The sequence below is a fragment of the Lethenteron reissneri genome, chromosome 18, assembly GCF_015708825.2.
Source record: "Lethenteron reissneri isolate LAM-NWPU_2019-01 chromosome 18, ASM1570882v1, whole genome shotgun sequence".
Classification (NCBI taxonomy): domain Eukaryota; kingdom Metazoa; phylum Chordata; class Hyperoartia; order Petromyzontiformes; family Petromyzontidae; genus Lethenteron; species Lethenteron reissneri.
The window spans coordinates 13407579-13431575 of NC_083796.1; the positions used below are offsets into that span (position 1 = coordinate 13407579).

The window sequence follows — 23997 nt, forward strand, 5'->3', positions numbered from 1 at the left end:
ATTGGTTACCGTCAAACTGGCAACAACAACTGGAAAAATGTCAAGGAGCACACTTGTCGGTCACTTGCATTGAACATCGTTCGTTATTCTCCTCCCTCGTATGCAACAGTGGCTTCATGCTGCTGAGGGCCAAACAGCCAGAAAACGTTGAAACCGTCCACCGAATGTCCGTCTTGAGCCAAATTCCCTCCGCACATTCCCATCGCCAGAGCGAGGGAGCGCACACGGGGCGTGCCGCCGCCGCATGTCCGAGCAAGCTCGGCCGCCTCCGCTTAAACAAACGCCGGCCAATATCCTCCTGGCCACGCGCCAACCCGCACGCATCCCGAGCATCTGCGTTATGGCACAGAAAGTAAAACTAAACGGTGACGGTGAGCGAGCGAGCAAGCGAGCGAGCGCGCGTGTGCGTGCAAGCTACGCTTTCAAGGTTTCTCCATCAAAGGCCACAATGCCGAGAAAGAAAACGACCGCCTGTGTGCCGAGAGGAGACGTGCAGTGCCTAGCAGATACGCACAGTGCCTAGCGGATACACACAGTGCCTAGCAGATACGCACAGTGCCTAGCAGATACGCGCAGTGCCTAGCAGATACGTGCAGTGCCTAGCAGATACGCACAGTGCCTAGCAGATACGCGCAGTGCCTAGCGGATACGCACAGTGCCTAGCAAATACGCACAGTGCCTAGCAGATACGCACAGTGCCTAGCAGATACGCACAGTGCCTAGCAGATACGCACAGTGCCTAGCAGATACGCGCAGTGCCTAGCAGATACGCACAGTGCCTAGCAGATACGCGCAGTGCCTAGCGGATACGCACAGTGCCTAGCGGATACGCACAGTGCCTAGCAGATACGCACAGTGCCTAGCAGATACGCGCAGTGCCTAGCGGATACGCACAGTGCCTAGCGGATACGCACAGTGCCTAGCGGATACGCACAGTGCCTAGCGGATACGCACAGTGCCTAGCGGATACGCACAGTGCCTAGCAGATACGCACAGTGCCTAGCGGATACGCACAGTGCCTAGCGGATACGCACAGTGCCTAGCGGATACACACAGTGCCTAGCGGATACGCACAGTGCCTAGCGGATATGCGCAGTGCCTAGCGGATACGCACAGTGCCGAGCGGATACGCAGTGCCGAGCGGATACGCACAGTGCCTAGTGGATACGCACAGTGCCTAGCGGATACGCACAGTGCCTAGCAGATACGCACAGTGCCTAGCAGATACGCACAGTGCCGAGCGGATACGCACAGTGCCGAGCGGATACGCGCAGTGCCTAGCAGATACGCACAGTGCCTAGCAGATACGCGCAGTGCCTAGCAGATACGCGCAGTGCCTAGCAGATACGCACAGTTCCTAGCAGATACGCACAGTTCCTAGCGGATACACACAGTGCCTAGCGGATACGCGCCGACGATGAATGGACATCATAATGGTACGGTATTAAAAAAAGTTTCCTGGAATTTCACAGGGCTTGACCTCTTACACGTGCAGAAAACAGAGATCAACACACCTATTGTGCACACACTGGCGGAGACAGTGTGGGGGGGGGGGGGGTGGCACGTGCCCTCCCCAATGATCCAATCCAAACCCCCAGTGATTCAATCGAAATCCCGAATTTCAACCGGATCATTTGAGTTTATTAGTAATAAATCGTCAATTTGCGACCCCCACTGCCACTGTGTAGCATATTATTACGTGCCAGGAACTCTATGAGATGATAGGACAATAGTCTGAGTCCATAATTGGCAATAAGTAACGGCAAAGCAGTATGAGTGACTCGCAGAATTGTGCGCAGTTGCGTATACAGTCCACGACTTCCCTGAAGGCATTCACCTTCAGCGAGCGCGATGCCGATCACACAACGCAGTTCGAATTCGACCCTCGATCGATGGCTGCGCCATCGCCGCACACGCGTCGAATAAAAAGCAAGGGACAAGTCCTTACTTACTAATAACTCCTCTATCATTTTTCATTGCTGGAGGGGTTGCTCCCTCTACCTGAAAATCCTGGCTCCGCCAGTGTGCACAGCTCATCTGGTTTCTAATATGCGAGTTCACATCCACGGAGCCCTGCTCACTACCACGGGTTTAATTAAACCATCGCATCGAGCCCATTGTCAACCTACAGCGTGCTTAAGCATGCCCCTGAATTCTGAAGAGGTGCAACAATTAAGTGAGACCACCTGCCCCCTTGACAATCTCCGGAAAGACTATACATTTCCTTAAAATAAACTCATCGTATTTCAGCGAGACTGATCTCTCCACCATGCCGAACATCGAACCCACCGCTCTACCGATTGGCGCTCTATGAACACCACGACTCCAACCTCTCTTAACCTACCCTATTTATTTATTTAAGACTCTTCTTTAAATAGAGAAATAATCTACCACACGAACAGAGAAAGCGGCTCGGCAGTGCGAACAGTCAGGAGCAGAGAGCTCCAGACCGCATGGGCAGCAAAGGAGAAGGGGGCGACCTCCTATAGAACAGAGACCTTGGTTGCCAGAGCAGAGGGCAGTGGAGATGAAGGGTGAGAGTCAGGTGCGGGTAAGCCTATTGATCGTGCATTATAATAAATGGAGGGGCCTGAGAATGTTGAATTGTTTGTGGGTGTGGCCAAGGACCCGGGGTGCTGAGGTTGGAGGCGAGCGGGTTAGGGGAGGGCCGCAGATGAGAACGTTACGCAAGTCCACGGGCCACGAGCAAAGGATGTGGCCAACAGCTTTTGGTTAGTCGCCGCATCACACGGTTTCAGATGCGCTTCTAGATGCGCTTCTGCGGCTGTCTGGAACGCTCTTCCTCTCGATATTAGGAAACCATTGGAGCTGTGCACTTTTAAATCTCGACCGAAAATTCATTTCTCTCGAACTGCTTTTTGTGTTCGGTTTGTTGTCCTTCCCACGCACCTCCGGTTAGCATGGCTGGCTATGTACGGTGCGAAAGAAGTTCAACAAAGATACAAGAATTTGCACCCTCGGTAATATTGGCAGCCTTAGTGAACGCCATTGAAAGTGTGCACATTTTTCCAAACATCGTTACGTAAAATGCCATGCTAGAATAGCTCGGGCTCGATTCACTTCCCATGAGGCATGCCTTGGGGGTATAAAATTCTCCTCTTAATAGGCACGTAATAAGATTTGTAAAATTCTGCAAAAGACACAGAGCTTTTGAGTCTCGTGATTAGGGGGGAAATCGAATTATGATTAAAGTTTAATAGACTACATTTCCAGTCTAATTGTTTATTTCAGCAAGACGTGATTAGATTTTCAATAGAGCTATCATCAGCTATTTTTCTATTCAATACCGGAATGAAAGCCTCTCCGTGTCGGAAGGAGTGCTGTGTAGCTGTAATTATTTCGTACATACGCCATCGTTTCATTACGCATTCTCTTCCGAAGCCATCCCTTGCATAACCGTCAAGAGACTAATTTTGCGCAACGCTTTTGCGCGTGCCAAAGGACAACGTTTCAAACGACCAAGCACACACACACACGCGCGCGTTGCCATTATCCCACTATCCCGTTATCGTAAAAAAAAGCCATGCGGACATAATGAGACCGAATGGAAGCATTAGGTCTCGTTAGGGAGGAAGAGAGGCATGGGAGAAGAAACGCGACAAAACGCACCCTGGCCGAGCCACGCCGATGGTCAGGCTCCACCTGCAACTTCCCCCGCGGGGAGGAGACGGAGTGTGTGCGTGTGTGTGGCGGTGAGGAGTCTGTCACATTCCACGGCCATACACGTCACTAACGAATGCCCAACTGTTCAGGCTGCTATCCGCTATTTCTTTTTTTTGCATTCGTTGTGTTTTTGTGCATTCCCACTGATGTAGTGCGATCGGCATCGCGCCGTGAGATAAATGTCCATTTGGCATTCTGGAAAAGCGGTGCATGATCACGAGCTACAGAACAACCCATGGAAGGAGAAAACGCAGTGCCAATGCAATCCTTCAAAGTGACCTCTCGTATCCACACTTGGGGCTCCCTCCATACTTTCCCATGGGCGCTCCCCGACACGGAAATGCCTCGCAAGCAGGTCATGTGACCCGCCGGATGGGATGGTCACAATTTAAACTCTCATCGAGTCGTTGGCCTAAACGATCCTACGGCCACGTGTTCAGCTCTATCGAGCTCGTGATACAAACTAGACTGAGAGCATTGTATGTGCTGTGTACAATGCATGTTCATTGCCCGTGTACAATGCATGTTCAACGCATGGGTACACAGCTGCAAAATACATTTTCTGCTGGAGGATAGACAGTGCGGGTTAGGACGTCAAGGAGGAAATAAGATGAATCCAGAAAATATAGTGACGTCCCATTTACATTGGTAATTGAAAGTATTTTTAGTAGCCGTGTTTCCTTTTGGGAGGGCAAGAATAATCAGTTACAAATTGGCCAATATATATACACACACACACTGAAAACACGCATGAATGCATTTGCTACGATTGTATGTTTGCGAATCGAAACCTGTTTCCGCAAATAAAACACAATTAATTCAAATGCCCATTGGGGTTATCAGTGCAAACAATTTGCTTGCTTTTTTTTATTCATTCCGAATTCCCAAATGTGCAACGAAAGGAAACCGCAAGTCGCCTATATCCTCGGATCAAAACTGGGCCGCAAGGTTACACGCGCACACCAAGAAACTCATCACAATGTGAACAATATTAGGCCTCCTTTAGCCCACTGCAACACGCCACCTGCCAATTTGGCCCACAAAAGCCGGTGGGTAAACAAGATCCTGGATTGTCAAAGGAATGCTCGACGCGTATATTGCTCCCAAACACGCGACCACAAGCAACTGCTTATTTTGGTTCGAGCAGGTCGACACACGCGGAGGAATGCAGGTGGCCGAACGCAGAACCTGTAGGTGTGTGCCTACATACATATATAAAAGACAAAGATTGCCCCGTAGAGCCTTAACAGACTATTGGGGCAAGCGCTGTTAGCGAGTAGCACCTATGTAGACTGGCATGGCACACGAGGGGGTGGGTGGCCAGAGCAAAGCCGGGCCGCCTTTCTCTCCCTCGTGGAGATGTTTTCACACCGCACCAGGTACTCATTTGAGGCTGAGTTGACATAGGGGAGGCCTAGTACTGGTTTCAGATAATCGTTACTGGTGTTGGCCACGAGCGGGAATTGATCTCCGGTCGCCGGGTTCATAGTGCAGTGCGTAACCACTACAAAACTAACACCGTTTTCACACCACCTCCACCATCACCTCCAACAACAACTGCCAATCGCCACTAAGTGGTGGTCACATCACCATGGCGCTTGTGCCAGGCTATGTGCACTTTAAGGCCACGTGAAGTGCTGAGCGATTGCTGGCATGGGACCCAGGTCCCATGTATTGACTAAGATGACCGGCAGTTGCACCACCTGTGCCCCCTACTGTGCCAACTCGATGTGTTTTAGCCGCCCGGAGCTCCGCTGGTTGTTGTGAGCGTCGCTCCTCTGCCCTCCGTTGTTGCTGGAGGGCGACTGCCTGCCATCTGCTCAGTAGCGTCCTTAACGATCTTGACACCACTGGTATTGTCTCCACCTCTACCATAACCGTCCTCACCCCCCCACTCAGCTGGACAGGGTGAAAGCCAACACAGTTGTGAAGAATACATGAAGTCCGCCGATATTCAAACAGAGGAGGAGTTAAGACTCTTACCGCGTACTGGAATTTCTCGTTGAATTCTCTGTCGTTTGCCTTCAAATGTCGCTGTTCCTCTGCAAGGAGACAGATGTAAACAGTACACACAGGTTGTTATTAAGACGGAAAAACAAACATTTTACCTGTCTTGAGGTAAAGAGAAACATTATTTAGTGAGACAAGAACTCCAACGTGCTGGGATAGAATTCTGAACAAAAAAGATAGAATCTTTCATCAGGTGCAGTTTAGCTAGCTCGTTACAAACACATCTCAAAATGTAAATACAGACTCGAGAAGCACGACGCAAATAAAACAACAACAATCATTTCACGTTATCATTCTTCAATACGTAAAACGAACAAGCCTACATTTAACTGCACACTCCCAGGTGCCTTGAAAGGCAACTTTATCTCATCTGCTAGTACAGAAGCAGGGACGCAAAAATGTCAACCACGCGGTGGTCGTAATTAAGTATGCGGAACATGACAATCTTAGCAGCACAACAAATAGCATGATTTATGCCCCGTGGGTTTTACACATCACGCAAGACAAATTCGCGAAAGGCCCTCTCGTCAACACCGTCATTACATTTTCATTTCAAACCATGGATATTTTAAAAAAGACAGTGAAAAATTGTTCCAGCGCACATTAAGCTTCGAACAAAATAGTATCTGGGGCTTTTTTTTGTTACTTACTGCCAAAGATGCATGGGAAAATGTCATATCCCAGAAGAAATGTCAATAATAAACTGGCATTGCTGAACATTCAGCTATGCCAGTTTATTATAGACATTGTTGAATACAGCAATACCCAGCAATGCCATTTCCCTGCGAGCTTTTCCCTAAACACAGTCGCTGAGCACGGGCCTCGAGATCCAAAATGCCCAGCGGCCAGTAACAACAGCACTATTTGAAAGTCTAACAGAGCTCTTGAGTTAATAATGGTTTCTTGAACTGAACACATGGTTACGTGTACTTGGGAAAAGCGCCGATGGCGAAAACGCCAAAGTCAAGCACCGAGAGGGGAGCAGCAGAACGGGAAGTGCTGTGTCCTGCGGTGTGGTGGTGGTTGAACACAGCGTGACGGATGTGACAGAGCAGACTAGGAGACCGAGTCCTCAACACGAGTGGGGGGAATCAACAAGTGGCGGGAACGGTCATCCCATCCACAGGGTACAGATGACATCAGCTTCGTACTTTGCTGTACCGCTCTTCCTAGGAACCGGGTGCTTCCACCCCCAGATACGACGACAGCGATTGTGTGGCAACTCCTTGCCCCGACATCTGCACTCTACACGGCATCAACGCCGATTCGGAAGTTTGACGATGGCCGCCGCAGCCGCGCGAGGCCGACGCGGCGGAGCCTCGGCAACGGAGAGCGCGAGCGCGGCGCCCTCGCTCGCGCCTCGTCTCCACGCACGGCACCCCCGTGGGCAGGCGGGGGGGGGGGGCATCTCCTCGCCCCGCTGCTGCTGCTGCTGCTCGGCGCCCATGGCAACCGCGCCAGCCCCCTTGCGCTGCTTGCCCCACAATTCAACCGAGGGTGCTGCTAAGAAGGGGGTGCCAATAAAAAAACCCGCCCACAAAGGTGCGGAGGGACTTCTTTTCCCTCGGGTATCGGTTCAACAATGTGTTTTACGTTAAATATGCACTGCACACGGTGCCTGATGCCATTATTTTAATACCATCCAAAAGGGGAGGTGGGTAAGAGGATCTCGATATATTTATGATTTATTAAACAAATAGGGCAATACTCTTTGGTTCTTTCGGTAAAGTTACGTTGGTATAAAATAAAATAAATCACGACGTTTGGGGCGCAACACAAGCGTCCACCTGATGATGGACACTTGTGTTGCGCCCGAAACGTAGTGATTTATTATATTTTATACCTCGTGACTTTACCGAAAGAACCAAAGAGTATGGATTGCTGCAGTCACGAAAGCTTCAAATCAAAATATGGCAATATCAAATAAAATTGTGTGCTTTGTGCAAAGGGTCAACTACAGCAGTACGGACAACGACCAGTTCGAGGTCGACAGGACACAGGTATAACTTGGCACCTCAGATTTTGCAGCCAATATCGTGGGTTGGACCAAATTTGTGTCATACGACCATCCATCACCCAATGTAGGCACACAAATTAATTTGTCACGGGGTGTACAAGCATTTAATGGGCCAATTATTGTTTCGGTTTCGCATTCAACTGATTAACAACTGCCACGACCAAACTTAGCAATTGGATACGAGGATTCACTCGAGCCTACGCCAAGCACCATCAGGAGAAAATACAAATCCAGTCTGGCTTTACCGAAACTGCTACATTTTCTCGTGAGAACTTGAAGTCTCCAACTCACCGGTGAGCCGAAACAATAACAACTGGTACGCTAAACGCCTCGACTGGTACGGTATGGTAGGGCCCGATCCTTAGCAAGACAGCAACACTCAAGCCCTCGGGGACTGATGCAGCACCTGCTCTCCTGACACAACAAAAACAAGGCCGGGCTCAAGGCTCCGGATTGAAGAAGTGTACACTTCCCCCCGCCCCGCCCCCCATCCCCACTCCAGCACTCTCACTCAGTGGGGGACACTTGTGGGAGCGAGCGCTCCCATCGTCACTCTAGACTGGGCCGAGATCTCCAAACTTGATGGCGCACGAGAACCTGCTTTTCAAAATCTGGCAGCCGATTGGAAATGTGAAACCGGGAAGCCCCACCGTCACCGCCTTGGTGCGCTCGACGTACGAGAGGAGCCTCTCGTGGTGTTCGTGACGACTCACGACCGTGCCCAAATTTGGCCAGGGCCGCGGGCGGGCGAGCGAGCGGGCGGGCGGCTTCCTGAGACTGACGGCCTCTCTGGCGAGCGGATTTTTGCGACTCGTTCTCTCCCAAGATCTATTGAAAAGGAGCGACGTTCCTTTCGGTCCGGGTCAACCGCGGAACGAGGGGCAACATCGCAGGGTCACAGCGTGCCAGGGGAGGGAGCGTGCTGCGACATTCATCTCCGCTTGGCGCGGCATCACGCTGCGTCCGTTTTAAAACTGCACAGCCAAAAGCTACAACAGATAATGTTTTTAAGTACAATTGCCTGGGGTAACCTGTGGGCATTTCCACAAACGAGGCAACCTCCGAGTGAAAATATATGAATAATTCTCAAACGTTTGGGGTGTAATTTTTAAGGTAATTATCTATGGATTTGGAACACTTGGGTTATTAATGGGATAAATCAATGGCTTGACACGTACAAGGAACTCAACGCACCATCACCATCCCCGCGTGAATGAAAAACCTGACACCGCGGTCTTGCCTTTCATTATTCATTAAAAATTATTTGGCAGGGCTGCATTGCCAGTGCGGCACAAGCGCAAACAACAATAGCAGAAGCATTGCTCAGTAACACTGCCTTAAGTAAAAAAGCCACTTCGTCGTTGTCCCGACGACGCTTGCGTTAATTTTAGGCGAGCGTTATTTGATTAACCATCACGAGCGTTTTCCTCGTGAGCGCCTCCTCACCTTGCCCATTGTACACATCCTGTAAAGACGGGGTGATCCGTGGGCTCACTCACTGGGACGCAGGAGGTACGGGGAGGGACATGAGGCCGTGTGGAGAGAGGGACACCAGGCATGGGGCAGGTTTTCCGTGTCCACTCAAGTCGTTCGTAGAGTCAGCCGTTTTTATTTTCGTCGTAGTCTCAGTGTACGACAAACCTGTGTAAGTTTAGTCAAATCTGAGAGTTGATCGAATTCATCGGATGCTTCTCTTAGTCTCGTCGAATAAAACGGCAGAGGATGTGGTCCACTCTTAAGTCGTTAAATGTTGGTGTGGGGCGAGTGCAAATTCCCCCACCCTTTCTCCCCCAATATCATCAGGTTAGCCAATCGGAGAACTCCGAACATTTGTTAATATACATAAAAACCATAGCCAATCAACATTGTCCGTCTTCCTCAGCGCACCGCAGTCTCTAATCTTAATGCAGATTAGTCGCTTTGATATTCTGTGGGAAGTCAGCCATCGGCGCGCTCAGTCATACTGGCTGAAATAATAAAACCCCTGTTGACAATACCGTCGGCAAAAAATTTACACCGAGCCCACCGAGCTTGATTTGCTTATGGAGCGTGACTGCCGGGGAGGGGCCCTTGGTCACCTGGTTTAATCGTGGGCCATTTCCAGGCCAGCAGAGCCCAGTTCCGAGTGGCCATGTAAACAGCGCCATTAATTGTTCCGCTAAAGGCCACTGACTGCTCGTTAAGCTTATTAAGCCTCAATTTTCACTTTGCTAATCGCGTAACATAACTGTACATAATCGTAGCTTGCGAGTTGCAATACTGTACGCGCAAAAAAAGCGGGGCGAGAATGCACGTTTACCATCTTGCACTCTTACAATACTCTGTCCATCCTTTCAAGATGCGACCTTAAAACTCAACTTTTGATTTCAACTTTAAAAGCGCGCTAACCCAAGCAGCGATGCCATCGGATAAGGAAAAGCGGTTTGTTTATACAGGAAACAGCCTCGTCTGGTTTACAGAACGTGGGAAGGTGAGGCAGGCGACTTTTTCCATGACCGTACGCCTCACTCCCTCATTACTTAGTTATGATCTCGGCATCTCGCGGCCACAATGACAATCACTCACAAAGGACTGTGGCGAACTGCCCCCAACACTGGGAATTGCAGAGCCGAGCTTGTTCCTGCTCTACCTCGTCTACCTTGCAGATGTGCTCGAGGCATGAGCAGAGTGAAGGAGTAAAGAGCTTTATGAAAAATGAAAAGTCAATCTCGACCGCTGCTATTGTCACTTTAACGCAAGCACCTGCCCGTGTTTAAAAGGCTTACAATAGATCCCGCGCCTCCGTTTATCACGGTTGGCTACGCACGGTGCAAAAGAAGGTCAACATACACATGTACAAAACCTACCGTAAAAAAACTAACATTTACAGCCCTTTGTCAATCGACTTCTGGAGGAGAGCCACCTTACGTTGTGTTGGTCGTGGGGGGTATTCTTAACCGTACCTCACCATGCTGGTCAGTGCCGATTGGTAAAACAGCACCCCAGGACCGGTTTAAATATCACTCGCTGCCGCCGCTAGCCACGTCCATGTGTAGAACTCCGATCCCCTCCGCTTCATCGGGGCAGCACCACACAATAAACCACACTCAGCTTGAACGTGAAAATGATGTTACAACGGAGATGGGGTTGTTTTTTTTTCACTTCAACATCCATTCCAATTATTCCATCAATATTTTGGAAATCATGGATCACGGACGTAATGGGATTTTGATGCTTGAATGTCATGTTTAACATGTGAATGATCGCGCGTGATCAATCGTGGAAATTCAATCACCGAGTCCAGCGTCTCCACAATTCTGGCTGTCGCCTGATGAGGCTGGTTGTAATTACTGGTGAAACGCCGTACTCGAATTGTAAATGTTCTAGGTTTACCCTCCAACACACAAGTGTGCTGAACTAGAAACGAATTGGCACGTTTTGTTTACATGACAAACCTTACTAATTGGCTGTGTCGGGTGGTGGCGGGTTTAACAACACATTAATATTTATGCAATCCAACCCAAAAAACCTCTATTATGAGTAAAATTTCCATACTTCAACCGCCTGAGATGTTTTTAAGGAATGTATATAGTGTAACAGCAGCAACGTACATACGTGTAACAACTGACTAATGGATCTGTAAATCTTTTAATCAGTTTTACCTACATTTCAGAGCAAAATAAAGACTAAATGCTGCATTCCAGCATGAAGGTACTTTAGCTACAGTATGTGTAAGCAACGAGTGAATAGGAGTCGCGTTGTTACATGAACTGGCCTCCCTTCTCGGAAGACGTCCACAGCTATTCCGTCTGGTGGAGGAGCATCACCTTTCTTGATGATGTGGCTACTTCCTCAGTTGTAACATCATTTGGAAAGTCACCTTCCTGAACTGAAAACTATTTTTTTTGTTTTTATTCTGCGGAATAAGATTAGTATTATTATTATTTTCTATAGAGATCGGTGCCAAATCCCTCCATTCGATGTGTGATTCTGTCCCGATCATACAATATCGTTCCAACTTGCTCCTCCAATGGCTATCATTTGTGATTTCACAAATCAACTTCATTTTTCTAATCTTCATGCTCAGACTCTTTACTCTGAAATCTTCAATCACATTTGTACTTTGCTACCCTTTATTCGTAACAGTTTGAGAGTGAATGTTACCATTTTACATTACGCCCTCGTACCACCCTATTCTGTGTCACGTATTTTTTAATGATTCCAGATCACTTGTTTTCCCACTTCCTTCTCGCTTTATTTTGCGCCATCACCGCACTGTCTATGACAACGCGGCAAACATCGTTATTTATGGCTGGCACGCTGTTCGTCGTCACGTTGCTTCTCTAGGGGGTTTGAATCCGTCGCTAAGCATCAATTTCGATCCTCCACCCTTTTTTTTCGGGGACTACGTTTCGGGACGTTACGCCCGTCGCATAGTCGACGGCAACGAACGATGTTCCCTCCCTTTGAGCAATGTCGACGCGTGACGGGCGGGAACGCCCGTCCTGCAATTGCTTCCTGTGCCAAATTGAGGACAAGATATCTCCGACTTTGTGGAGCTCGTCCGTCCATCGTCGTCGACTTGAACGTCACTTTTTATTTCGCCAATTGGATTCCTCCACGTCCATTTTCTAGTTACTTTTTTGCTGTTGCGAATTTTGTTCACTATTTCCATGCCCCCTCCTGGCTGTCATTTCCAATGCCCTACTCGAGCGCACGTTCTCTTCACCCGTTCCTCTTTCCGATGCCTGGCAACCAAACATCTGCTTGGCAATAAGTGGAAATAAGAATGACCCCCACGTTGCGCAACGTAGAGAACGTTTGTAAGCGCACAGCTGTCGATGTGCCCCTCCATTGAACCTAGCCAACTTAAAAATGGGAAATTTAAAAAAATTTATAGTCATACTGAAACACATTTAAAAATTACAACTAAAAATTCATCACAAAAGAGCCAGAACAGCTGCTAAGAGGACATACATTTGTAATTTTAAGACAAAATGGAGCTTGTAAATGAATTGTTTTCAGTGGGGCAAAGTCGCGTGTGTGCCCTTGCGGTAACCACATAATGCGCGCGCACACGAGAGCGGCACGGGGCTAAGTGGCTGACTCACCACCTTTGGCCAGGAAACGGAGCAATGGGAAGGAATGAGACATATGCCTCCCACACGCCAAGACACATGCGGCGTTCCACACGCCAAGCCACGGCTACGGAGCAGAAAGGCATCCATCCAGTGGACATGGCTGATAGTGGTGATAGTTGTGTAGTTTCACAATGCGCTATTTAAAGCAGAATTATGTTTTAGATGTCCTTCAACATATTTTTTATAAAGCAGCTCTCAAATGTGGACGGATAATGGGGTCTAAATTCAGAGCAAACGTGAAGTACGACAGAAGGAAAAAAGGATCAAGAGTACGCAACCCTCAAAAATATAACCAAATGTACAGTCTCTTGTGACTCCACTGCTGGATGAGTGCCTCCCTACACTCTACCACACTGGTCGGTGTAAGTTGGTGAAGGTGGGGAGCAGAGATGTTGGGAGGATAGTAGCACATTACAACAGCATTTTGCCAAAATGCCCTCTATTGCCCACCATATTGCCCCACATGTACGTATCTATGTTGAAATTCTTTCGCACCGCACATAGCCAACTTTGCTAATCGGCAGTGCATAATACAACCCGATTGTTCGAGCATTATTTATGATGAACCCTGTTAAGAATCCCCCCCTCAATATCCGACGAGATACGGCATATTCTGGGTGATACGTACAAAAAGTACGCAATATTAACGATTCATTTCACCCCCCCCCCCCCACCGGAATGACGACGAGCATCAGCGGCGTCGAGAGAAAGCGCGAGAGCGAGCATCACCGTAAGCCCCCTTAAGATCCGCCGTGTTACGATGGTGCTGGAACTTCAAACCAGGACACGCGCGCTCCTCCCAGCATGGCCATCCGAGGTCACTGCAGCGGGGGGTAGGGGATCTAAACGCACCGCCACCCTTCCTTGCTCGCAGACACCCAGGCAGTAAATTGGGGGAGCGCTCCCTCCCATACGGAAAAACCATTGCCGCTCGGAACTGGCCACACGGTGGAGAAATGTCTCTACGGTGGCGCAAACTTTGCCGGTAACGACGAATGATGAAATCAAGCTGCGGTCTTACAACATTTGTTATAGAAGTGCAGAAGTGCGCGGCAGCACCTGGTTTTCCGTTGGGGATGAACTCAGAATATTGGAATTGGTTGCTTCCGAACTGATGTTGGCCATCTGCCAGTAACTACTAGGCGAAACTATAAATAGTGTTTTTTATATTCCCTACACACTGATACACGCACACAGGGGTGGGCAAGGCGGGGCCGGGTATGCTGGAGAACACTCGAGTGGGGAAAAGGCAAAGACGGGGAGGAGGGGAGGGGCAGAGACTCGTGAATGCGTGGCTGTTTGTGTGTGCGTGTGGGGGGAGCGGTGGCGCAGTGATTAGCGCATCGCGCTTCGAACCCGGAGAACAGTGAAGATTCTCGCTCACGATCGATAACGGTGGTGAATGTCTATACCGGTACTGGGCCTCCCTCCTCGGTCGACTCGGCTCTAAACGAGCACCCGGTGCGGTGTGTAAACACGCGCACTGGACAGACAAAGGTGGCTGTGCGTGGTGCTGGCCACCCACCGCTAACAGCACTTACCCCAACAGTCTGTTAAAGGCTATGGGGGGGGGGGGGGGATCTTTGTCGTGCGTCTGTAGGGTAGTGGCTACTGCGCTGCTCTCCGAATCCCGCGCCCACTGGAAAAGGGCTCCAAGGCCGTGAGCTCCAACAACAGGGGAGAGCATGCAGATGCGTGGGGTGGCCATTAGCAGTTATAAAATTAGAGGGTGGCTGATTAATGTTCAGTAAAAAAAAATTGTGCCAATGACCAGTATAAAAATGGAAAAGTCAACATCTGGGCTACTTTCTTTGGCTGCATAGTGCCATCATGCGTAATCCGTCAAACCGAGGACACTTCACATGGTTTCCCAAAATATATTTATATAAAACCTCCAAACAAATTTCGATTTAAAGCTTTCGTGACTGCAGGGATTCATCTTCTTGGTTCTTTCGGTAAAGTCACGTAGAAGGGAAGTAATAAAATAATAAAAATAAAACATAATAAAATTATTCTCACGATGTTTCGACTTTACCGAAAGAACCAAGAAGATCCAAACAAATTGTTTTGAAACTAAAGCTCACAACTTACCTAAACCAAAAATATAGTTTGTTTTATCAATATTGATGGCAAAAATACATTCATAAAGCATTGTTTATATTTTTGTAACTGTGGCAGCACTCGGGCACGAGAAGGCGAGCGTGTGGTTGATCGGTTACGCACCGTCGCTTTGCGTTCGATCATCCGTCTGTGCACTTGCGTGTTTCCATGCGCATTTCGCGCAGAAATCTAAACTCAGGCTCCTGTTAAGAGTGTGGCTTGCCAGCTTGTTTTTTTTTACTTAATTTAACCGCATTATTGACCCGCCAGAGTTGACGGCCATAATGAATGTTTTTACGGAAAGACAGTTGCCATCACTGTAAGGTGGAAAGACCGGCAGATGTCCAATGTTGTCTTTGGAGTGTTTCTGCTGATACTGGCAAAAAAGTACTTTTTGCCAACACATTAATCAGGCCCATCACCTTTTTTAATCAATCTGCAGGAGTAATTTGAACAGTTACAAACTGGTGACAACTTTGCTGCTGTGGTAACTTTACAGGTTTACAATTTGAGCTGTAACTCGACAGTGGCTTCTGCTCACAAACTAAAACACCAGGTCTTTAAAAATGAGGGCTTGAGCACTGACGTTCGGCCCCATTTTCACAAGCGGTCACAGACACGTTCCGACTGCGTCATGCATGAACGCCGCCCTTCCCATGTTCGCACATGAACACCGTCCTGATCGTGTGTTCACATGTGACCCTGTCCAAACTAACTCAAGGACTGGCACACCGACTGCCGGGATATCCAGAAAATGACTTCTATTTCGATGAACCGATTATTTTTAGTTAATTTCCATCAGCCGTCACAATAACGATATAATAACGATGTTGTCTACAAATCTTGCGACGGTGAACACTTTTCGCCATCGATGCAACGTTTGCCTCAAGACAAATTACGAGCAAAACAAATTCGGGGAAGAATTGGAAATAACTGTTGGGAGGGACGCAACCGGAAAACACGGCAGAATATTTATACTCCGGTTAATTACTGGACACAGGGCAGGATCAGTTCCTGTACTGCTATGTTGGAATGCTTGGCCAATACCAGCTGCTATATTCTGTGTGTGTGTTTAGCTATTGGAGGAAACCCATGCATAACAGGGGGAGAGAACACACAAACTCCACACACAAACTCCACACACAGGCACCCAAGCGGGGAGTCCAACGCAGGCCCTTCTTGCCGTGAGGCACGAGTGTTACACCACTCCGCACCACCCTGCCGAGTATGCCTCTTGAGAGTAGTGGCATTTTTAATAAGCACAGGAATCATATTCCGTCGCTTATGATAGCCTTGATTACATGATTTACCACATACTCAACTTGTTCATAAAGCCATACAGATAAGCAGAGTCGAATTCACATAATGTAGGACTAATGGACATACAAAAAATATGAAGGTTAGTTTATCTTGACAGAAATATTCATCATACGAGTCGCACATGATTTTCACATTAAAATCTAGAATTCACATAACAGCAGAACAATTACACGCGTGCAAAAAACGTGCCCATCCGCACCGACATCATTCGACATCTTATGGAAAGGACACTTTACCTGCAGGCTTGATTTTATTTCGACGCCTGTGCATCACCCCTGCGCAGCTGCAGAGAGCGCTTCTGCCGTGCCGTGCGCGGCCGGCTCTCCCAAAAGCACCCGCTCTCCTTTGACGGACGCGAGAGCATCTCTCGTGAACATCGCTGCGTTGCAGGATTCCACTCACCAATGGCCTCATGCCCTCACTCCGTACCAAAGCATTCTCTATCCCAGCAGCCACCCAAAGCCATCCAAGCACCAACAATTCCGCTTTAATCTCCACCTTGCAGTGCGCAAGGCTTGACAAACATGGACCCTCTCTCTCTCTCTCTGTCTTTTGAAAATGAGCCACCTCCTTTGTCACGTCACGGGCAAGGCAGGATTCCGAAAAGGTTGTTGCCTCTGGAGATAGCAGCTTATCAGCCACTGCCAGAATTGGTCGTAAAAAAATGTAGAACAAAGGTTTTAAAGCAATCGGCAAGGGCCAACTGTGGGGGCGAGCTTTGGGATGCGATATTTCAAAATGACCTCAAAGGCCAATACTCCACAAGCCAGTTTCGCACACAGAATGCTGCACAGCGCCAAGTCGTGTGCTTGCATTCGCCGTAACGTACGGTCCGTCTGGCCCGAGGTTCTAAGCCATGTTTAGTACTGTGGATTCAAAAGAAGCATAGTCAGATGTCTTCCTAAACATCCACGGACGGGTTAGTGTTTTTGATCACAGGCACAGACCGCTGTAGGGGCATAGCCTCCAAATCGTAGGGAACCAAATAATGGACATTTCAGAGACCAATAAACCGCGTTGGCGAGCCGAATTTTAAGAAAGGCTTTCTGCCATTGACCATGGCATTCTAGCATAAACAAACGACGTGGCAATACAAGCCTCTCACAATACAAGCCTCTGCGTATGTCGGAGAAGCGGTGGCGTTGTTTTTTTGTTGCTGAAACCCGACTTAAGAGCTCCTTGGTTCACAGGGTACTTCAAATAAACTACTACAACTATAAGCCGATGCTTCCTTTGTTCTTATTTTGCCCGATGTAAATCCTGTTGTGCTGTTGGCATCTCGTCACGAGACACCGAGTCCACTGGGTAACCTCGCAGCACAGCGGTGCGCCCCCACGCGTCGCAGATTTTCTTCACCGGACTTCTCCCCAAAGAGTTCCCTTCTTATTCCCATCCACCACCCCTGCTGTGAGATTGTTGCTTTTATTTAATCCTTGGAGCTGAAATGTATCCAAAATAAAGTGCAGAGCTAAAAACACTCAACAACTCCGTTTCATCACGTATTGTAGCCCGGGCTTGAAACCCAGGGGTTCGGGTGATGCCAGCTCGGCGATCGGAGCGATGAGCCAAGCCAGCTGTGCATATCACTCGCAAACATCTTAATAAAATGATCAAAACTTTGTTCGTGAAGAAGGAACCACTGTACTTAGACGGCGGAGAGTGGAAAAATACGACTCAGACGAGGAGTCGGGCAAGAAGATACGCTCTCACCACGGCCATTTAAGGCAGCAATACTAGACATTTTCTGAACACTGGACTGGAGGATTAAACGCATAAACGTGAACGGACAAAGCATTAGCCATCTCGAACTTCCTGTTGACATAGTTATTACAACAACCGATGGAAATGAATTACAGGAAAGCATGGGAAAATTAACAAAGCAAAAGTCACTCGCGTACAAGTCTGCTAAACAAATACACCTCGAATAATTGTATGTATGTGGGAAATATAATAATTGCCGTGGGCATACATATCCTGCTGTGTCTGCAGTTTGTGAGAGGTCACAAGATAGAGACTTCATGTCCAGAAAAGAGGGAACATGGGCAGGACATGTCCCTCAGAAGGGATGACGACCGGTCCAAAGTTTGCTTGCTTGAAAAATGCTGCTGAATAATATTGATCGGAAAATCCAATGAATAGGTCAATCGACCTGCAATGCATTGTATTTATATGTGGAGACACTGGGATCACCACACACACACACGTAGAAATATCTGGACTCACCTGGAGGTCGGGTCTCCCCACAGAGCTTCATCCCGTTAGGCAGGTACAGGCAGGCCCATGGGAATTCATCTGCAGAGAAAAGCGCCACTGGTAAGACTCGGCAGCGTGTCGTAGTTCACTCCAAACATGCGAATGAAACCAAATTCATATTATCGTGCAACTCTCACACGGGTAAACATTTTACAGGTTTAAAAAAAGTTGCACTCGGATCATCCAAAATGATGGTCAGGCTTCGTTATCTAAAGCCGGGCATTCCAAGGCCACTCCCGCACCTCATTTGTGGGGCCAGGTCGCTTATGAAATGAAAGAGCTGGATAACTCAGTGGGCCTTACCTGCTAAATTTAAAACAGTTTAGTTTTAGTTTCATTTAATAGTTTAACTCGGCGAAAGTCATTCCGCTTTCGGGATTTGTGGCGAGCGGCATTTCATCACGGGCAGTTAAAAATCCACACCGCGTTTTGGACGGGAAGCAGCGTTGAAGCAAGGTAGGATGGAGTTCTCAGCCGCACGCGGTGAAACAGTGACGAGATTGACAGTCGAGAGGCTGTATTGCTGCGCATTGCGTGTCTTATTGATATTCAAGTGGGATGACTCGAGTAATTATTAAATGGGGTTACTCCGAATTGACAGCACGTCACTACCCCTTCCCCTTTGGGAAACCGCACCAACAAGCGTTGTGAAGTATGGTAAACAACCCACAAGTGGTTTGAGAGACGGTAAAAGATTAATTTTAGTATTTATTATTCATTATGTAATATAATTGTACGTGTTTACTTCATTATGTTTCTAGTGCATTGTGGGCAGGAGAGAGCAGTGCTATGAATTTATTGCTGCGCTGTACAGTACGGTACTTCTATGCTCCCACGTCTATGGTCACCACCTTCACCGACCCGTGTGCATGGTGAAGTACGGTACAGCATGGTGAAGTATGGTCCAGCATGGTCCAGCATGGTGAAGTATGGTCCAATTACCCCAGGACTAATTGAGCATGGGAAGGTGCTTGTGTAAACAATAATCGTTATTCTGAATGATACGTAATTTTAAATGATATGCAATCACGACTGTTATCTCACGTTATTTACCCACAAAAGCCTCACTTTCACCGGACGATGTTGCTACACGCAACCCCAATTGAGTCATTGGCCGGTCATTTTTTAACACCGGGACATTTAACCAATTCCAGTTACGTTGAAAAAGTTTGGCACGCGGCAGACATCCAGAGAACCCGAAGGGAACCCATGGAGAACACGCGGAGAGCGAACAAGCTCCACGCATAAAGGCGCCCGAAGTTGGGCGTCGAACCCAGGCCCTGCCTGCCGCGAGACAAGCGTTACCGCTGCGCCACCACCCTGCCATGCCTCCCAACGATGGTTGTAGAGGGGGCATGGAGTAATGAACCAAAAATTCGCGCCGATAAAGATCTCCACCTCACTCCGCTCCGGCTATTCAGCGGCAAAAGGAGGGGGCGACAAGTTGGAGTTAAGCGTGTCCTGCCCGGTAGGATGGGGATGCCTCGTGAGATAGAATATTGGGACAGGGCAGGGAAGGGCCAACGATCAGCAGCAGAAACATTGAGACTAAGCCCAGGTGGGTCAGGTTGAGACTTAATAAAGAAGGCACGTTAATGAGCCACACCCACAAGCAATTTGATGAATTGTCACGATGCTGTGTCAGAAGTCAATTGCTGTTCGTTTTCTTTGTACCGCCTCGTTGGTATTGGGGCCCGCGTGCCCGGGGCTCTCAAGTGTCACGTAGCACACGAAGCATGACACGCGCAGTCGGCCCACGTCACATCCTCGCATGTTGGCACGTTAACGTGCTCCCACGCAAACTGAACTCTGCCGAGGCTGACCACAGCCATCCTCTACCTCCCTCCCGCTCACAGCGCCGGCAGGCAAACACGCACAGAGGGCATGCAAGTCACACTCACTCGTACACACAAACGGCTCCGAGTGTTGACCACCACCACTTGACCACCACAATTCAAGACAACAATTTATAGCTGTTATTTCCAGATGACAAACAAGCTGAACGGGAGGGCAGTGGCAAGGTATTTAACGCAATGTGCCATGATCCCAGTTTCTCGAGTTCAATTTCCGGCCACGTTTGACGTTAGCTTTTGACGTCTGAATCCGTTCTATGCCCCCAAACTGCCTTCAAACTAACCCACACCGATCGGTGTGAAGTATGGTCAAACCCTCATAACCAACAAGGTGCACGACCTTCATCTAGCGGTGAAATGACATAGGGGACTTCACCACCCTGTCTATCTCATTTGTATTGTCCGTTTAACTTGCGCTGGGGGGCACTGAGGGGTGCCATGGTGGCTAGGAGATGTTAATTCCCTCGACTGGTATGCAGGAGGTCATGTGATTCGATCCCGACTCCGATGCCTGTTGTATAATTGTAGTTTGCGTGTTTCTCTCTCTCCCCGTGGTCATGTGGATTTCTCTCCAGGTCCTCCGGTTTTTCCCTCCACATTTAGAATCAACATCACGTGTTTAGAGTATTTTACCGCTATAAATTTCCACATGATGATAAGCCCACTTCGTTGAGTTAACATTTGTGGCCGGGTCGCTTCTGAAAAAAAGAGCTGTAAAGCTCAGTGAGCCTTACCTGGTAAAATAAAAACATTTTAGTTTAGTTTGTTTTCTTTGTATTGTCTGTCATTTGCACGGCCCCAATTGGTACTGTCCGTTTTGTTTACAGTGGCTGCCTCGTTTATACTGTCGGTCCAATTTGTACTGCCTATCTCATTTGTTGTCTGTCTCAAATGTATTATATCTCGTTTTTATTGTCACTCATTTGTACTATTTACCTCGATTATAATGTCGTTATGTTTGTCTACCTGGTATGGAATATTTTACATCTAGTCACGTGCCCTTGTTACCATGAGCTTGTGTTACATTCACACATCAATTGCATAAATCACCAACAATTGATCCTTACGCACACACGACTCATTTAATAAATTATGAGCCAAATAATAATCGTTGAATAGATGCATTGTTGCATGGCGATCAAAAAAGCAAGGCTAGAAGGAGTGGATAATGGCAGGCCAAGGTAACAACACCCTGATGTGCCAAACCAACGCACAAAGACAATGAAAATTCAATATTTAAGATCATTCACAACTATGCCTGCTAATTCTGAGATATAGAAAATGTCATTTTGGACTGGAGTAAAATGTCCATATGGATTGGGCAACAAACTTAAAAAGACCTTCAGCCAAATGTTGTTGTACTTGCTTTTGCAATCGTGCAAATAAAACCAATCGTGCTTTTGACTACGAGAATTGACAAATGGACTGCACAAACTTGACACGTGAAGAATATTCTTTTATATGCCTTGTAAAAAGAAAAAAAAAATACCAATGCACATGTCCTACTTGGTCAGAGGTCAGTCACGGAGAGAGCAGCTGTGATCCAGCGTGACACAGCACATAACGGGAAGACAGATCGAGCTGTTCATATCAAACCAGGCCAGTTCATAAAATGACATCTCCATAATTCAGACCCAAAGAGGAAGATGCACAAAGTCTCTGGCAGATGGTCAAGATGAAACGAGATCTACGTACGCAAGGAGAAGCCTGGACCTCTAAAAGCATCTTCAATGACTAACAAGGGTGGTGACGTGGCCCCCAGCAGTAGTGATTGTTGCAGAGAGGGTCATGGTTCGAAAGCAGAAGCCGTCACAATTATTACTGCGGGGATATTAACCGTAGTAGATGGAATCATAATTAGAATTATTAGCATAATTATTAATAATTAGAATTATGATTATTATAATTATTATTCTACGTGCGTCTGCTTCACAGTGGTCGTTAAAGATCCACTGACGTTATTAATTGAAAAAATCCAAAAAAATGACACCGCAAATAACTCAATTGGGATTATACTATAGAAACTAAAAACTATTTTTATTTTACCAGGTGAGGCCCACTGAGCTATATAGCTCATTTTCATAAGCGACCTGGTCACAAATGATAGCTGAATGAAGTGGCTTATCACGTGGAAATTTATAGCATCCAAATACTCGAAACGCATGTTTCTAAATGTGGAGGGAAAAACCGGAGGATCCAGAGAAAAATCCAAGCAACCACGGGGAGAGAGACATGCAAACTCCACATGTACAGGCTTAATGGTCGGGATCGAAAACACGACCTACTGCATACCAGACAGTAGTGAACATCTCGCCACCGTACACACACACAGCAGCAGCAGCAATCTTCGAACCCTCCTGGCAGACGAATGTCCCAGGTCACTCCTGCAAACAAGATAATCCTGGTCTCTTGAATTCTTACCTGCTTAAAAGAAATAAACCTGAAGTGCATGATTGATGAGGCAGGAGAGCACGCGTGGGTCACAAGAAGCAGGCCCTTCGCAACATATGCCCTTAGCACCTCCATGCAGTAGCACTCGATAAGCCCCGATTAGAGCCTATTTAAATGTATGAATGTTACAGCTGAGGCTTGGGGCTGCCTAAAACAGGAAAGGGGCTGTTTTAGCCTTTCCGTGCAAAATTCTCACAACAGCCGGGGAAGATGAAAATATTCACAGGAGACCCAAGTGGCCCTTGCAAGCCTTGGCTTCAACATATGATGCCTGTGAAATTGACGACGGCATATTATTCTTGATAAGTTCATCGCTTGTAAATATATTATTCTATAAATGCAGCTTTACAATAAATCGGATGACAGCATCCCGACAATGAAAGCCACGTGAACTCGGAACGTGCGACCAATTTTTTTTTTTAAGATCAGGGACTTTAAGATCAGGGACTTTAAGATCAGGGACTCCATTGCAGGTGACAATGAAACCTGATCTGAGGCTACTTTCACGATTATTTTTCGTGACAACGGTCAGTCATCCACCGACCACTGCGGGGCACAATCATGCTTGCATCTTATCAGGGATATTTGAAACGAAGACTTTTACGTTGTACTTACTACATTGCACTTTTTTTTTACACAGAGACAGCAGATTGCTGATAGGCAGACCTGCGGTGAACAAGAGGTGGGGGAGATTAATACAATTACTTTTACCCATTGTTTTAAAGTGCTGTGTCGGAGATCGAACCAGGGATCTCCATAACCCTGACACCACGGCAGCATCCCGCGACAACATCATACATCGGGGAACTAATCCGTGCCTTTCAGAATAAGCACGTCGAATTTAAGTAAAACACGATTGTGAAAAAAGAGGATGTGATGAAAAACTGAATATTTAATATTATTAATAGGATTAATTTAAATGGTGAGAGGCTGCAGTTTATAACTGCAGTGATTTTATTTCCTTGAGAGTTGTATAATCATGTGGACCGCTTCCAAATGTCCTCCCCGTGGTTCTTAATAAGCAGTGCACGGTACACGTTGTAACCATGTGCCTTGCAAATACCGCTAGAAGAAGCTTTATTAAAAGCTACTTTTGAATAACTTAGTATCCATGCTCGAAGCAACGGACTTTCACACTGAGTGGTGCCTACAGAAGGCCCCACAACACTGCTCATTACCCCCGCAAGTA

The 23997-nt window shown here is 47.6% G+C and overlaps 1 protein-coding gene across 3 annotated transcripts in view; it reads right to left on the minus strand.

Moving 5' to 3' along the window:
* Positions 1-23997, minus strand: part of LOC133343890 (phospholipid-transporting ATPase ID-like) — a 99900-nt gene that overhangs the window by 54883 nt on the left and 21020 nt on the right. For all 3 annotated transcript variants that reach the window (XM_061553865.1, XM_061553863.1, XM_061553864.1), the window contains 2 exons: positions 18475-18543; positions 5668-5726 (listed from right to left, as the gene is read on the minus strand). In XM_061553865.1, coding sequence (XP_061409849.1) covers positions 5668-5726; positions 18475-18505 — 90 coding nt within the window. In that variant the 5' untranslated portion in view covers positions 18506-18543. The remainder of the gene's footprint in view (positions 1-5667; positions 5727-18474; positions 18544-23997) is intronic.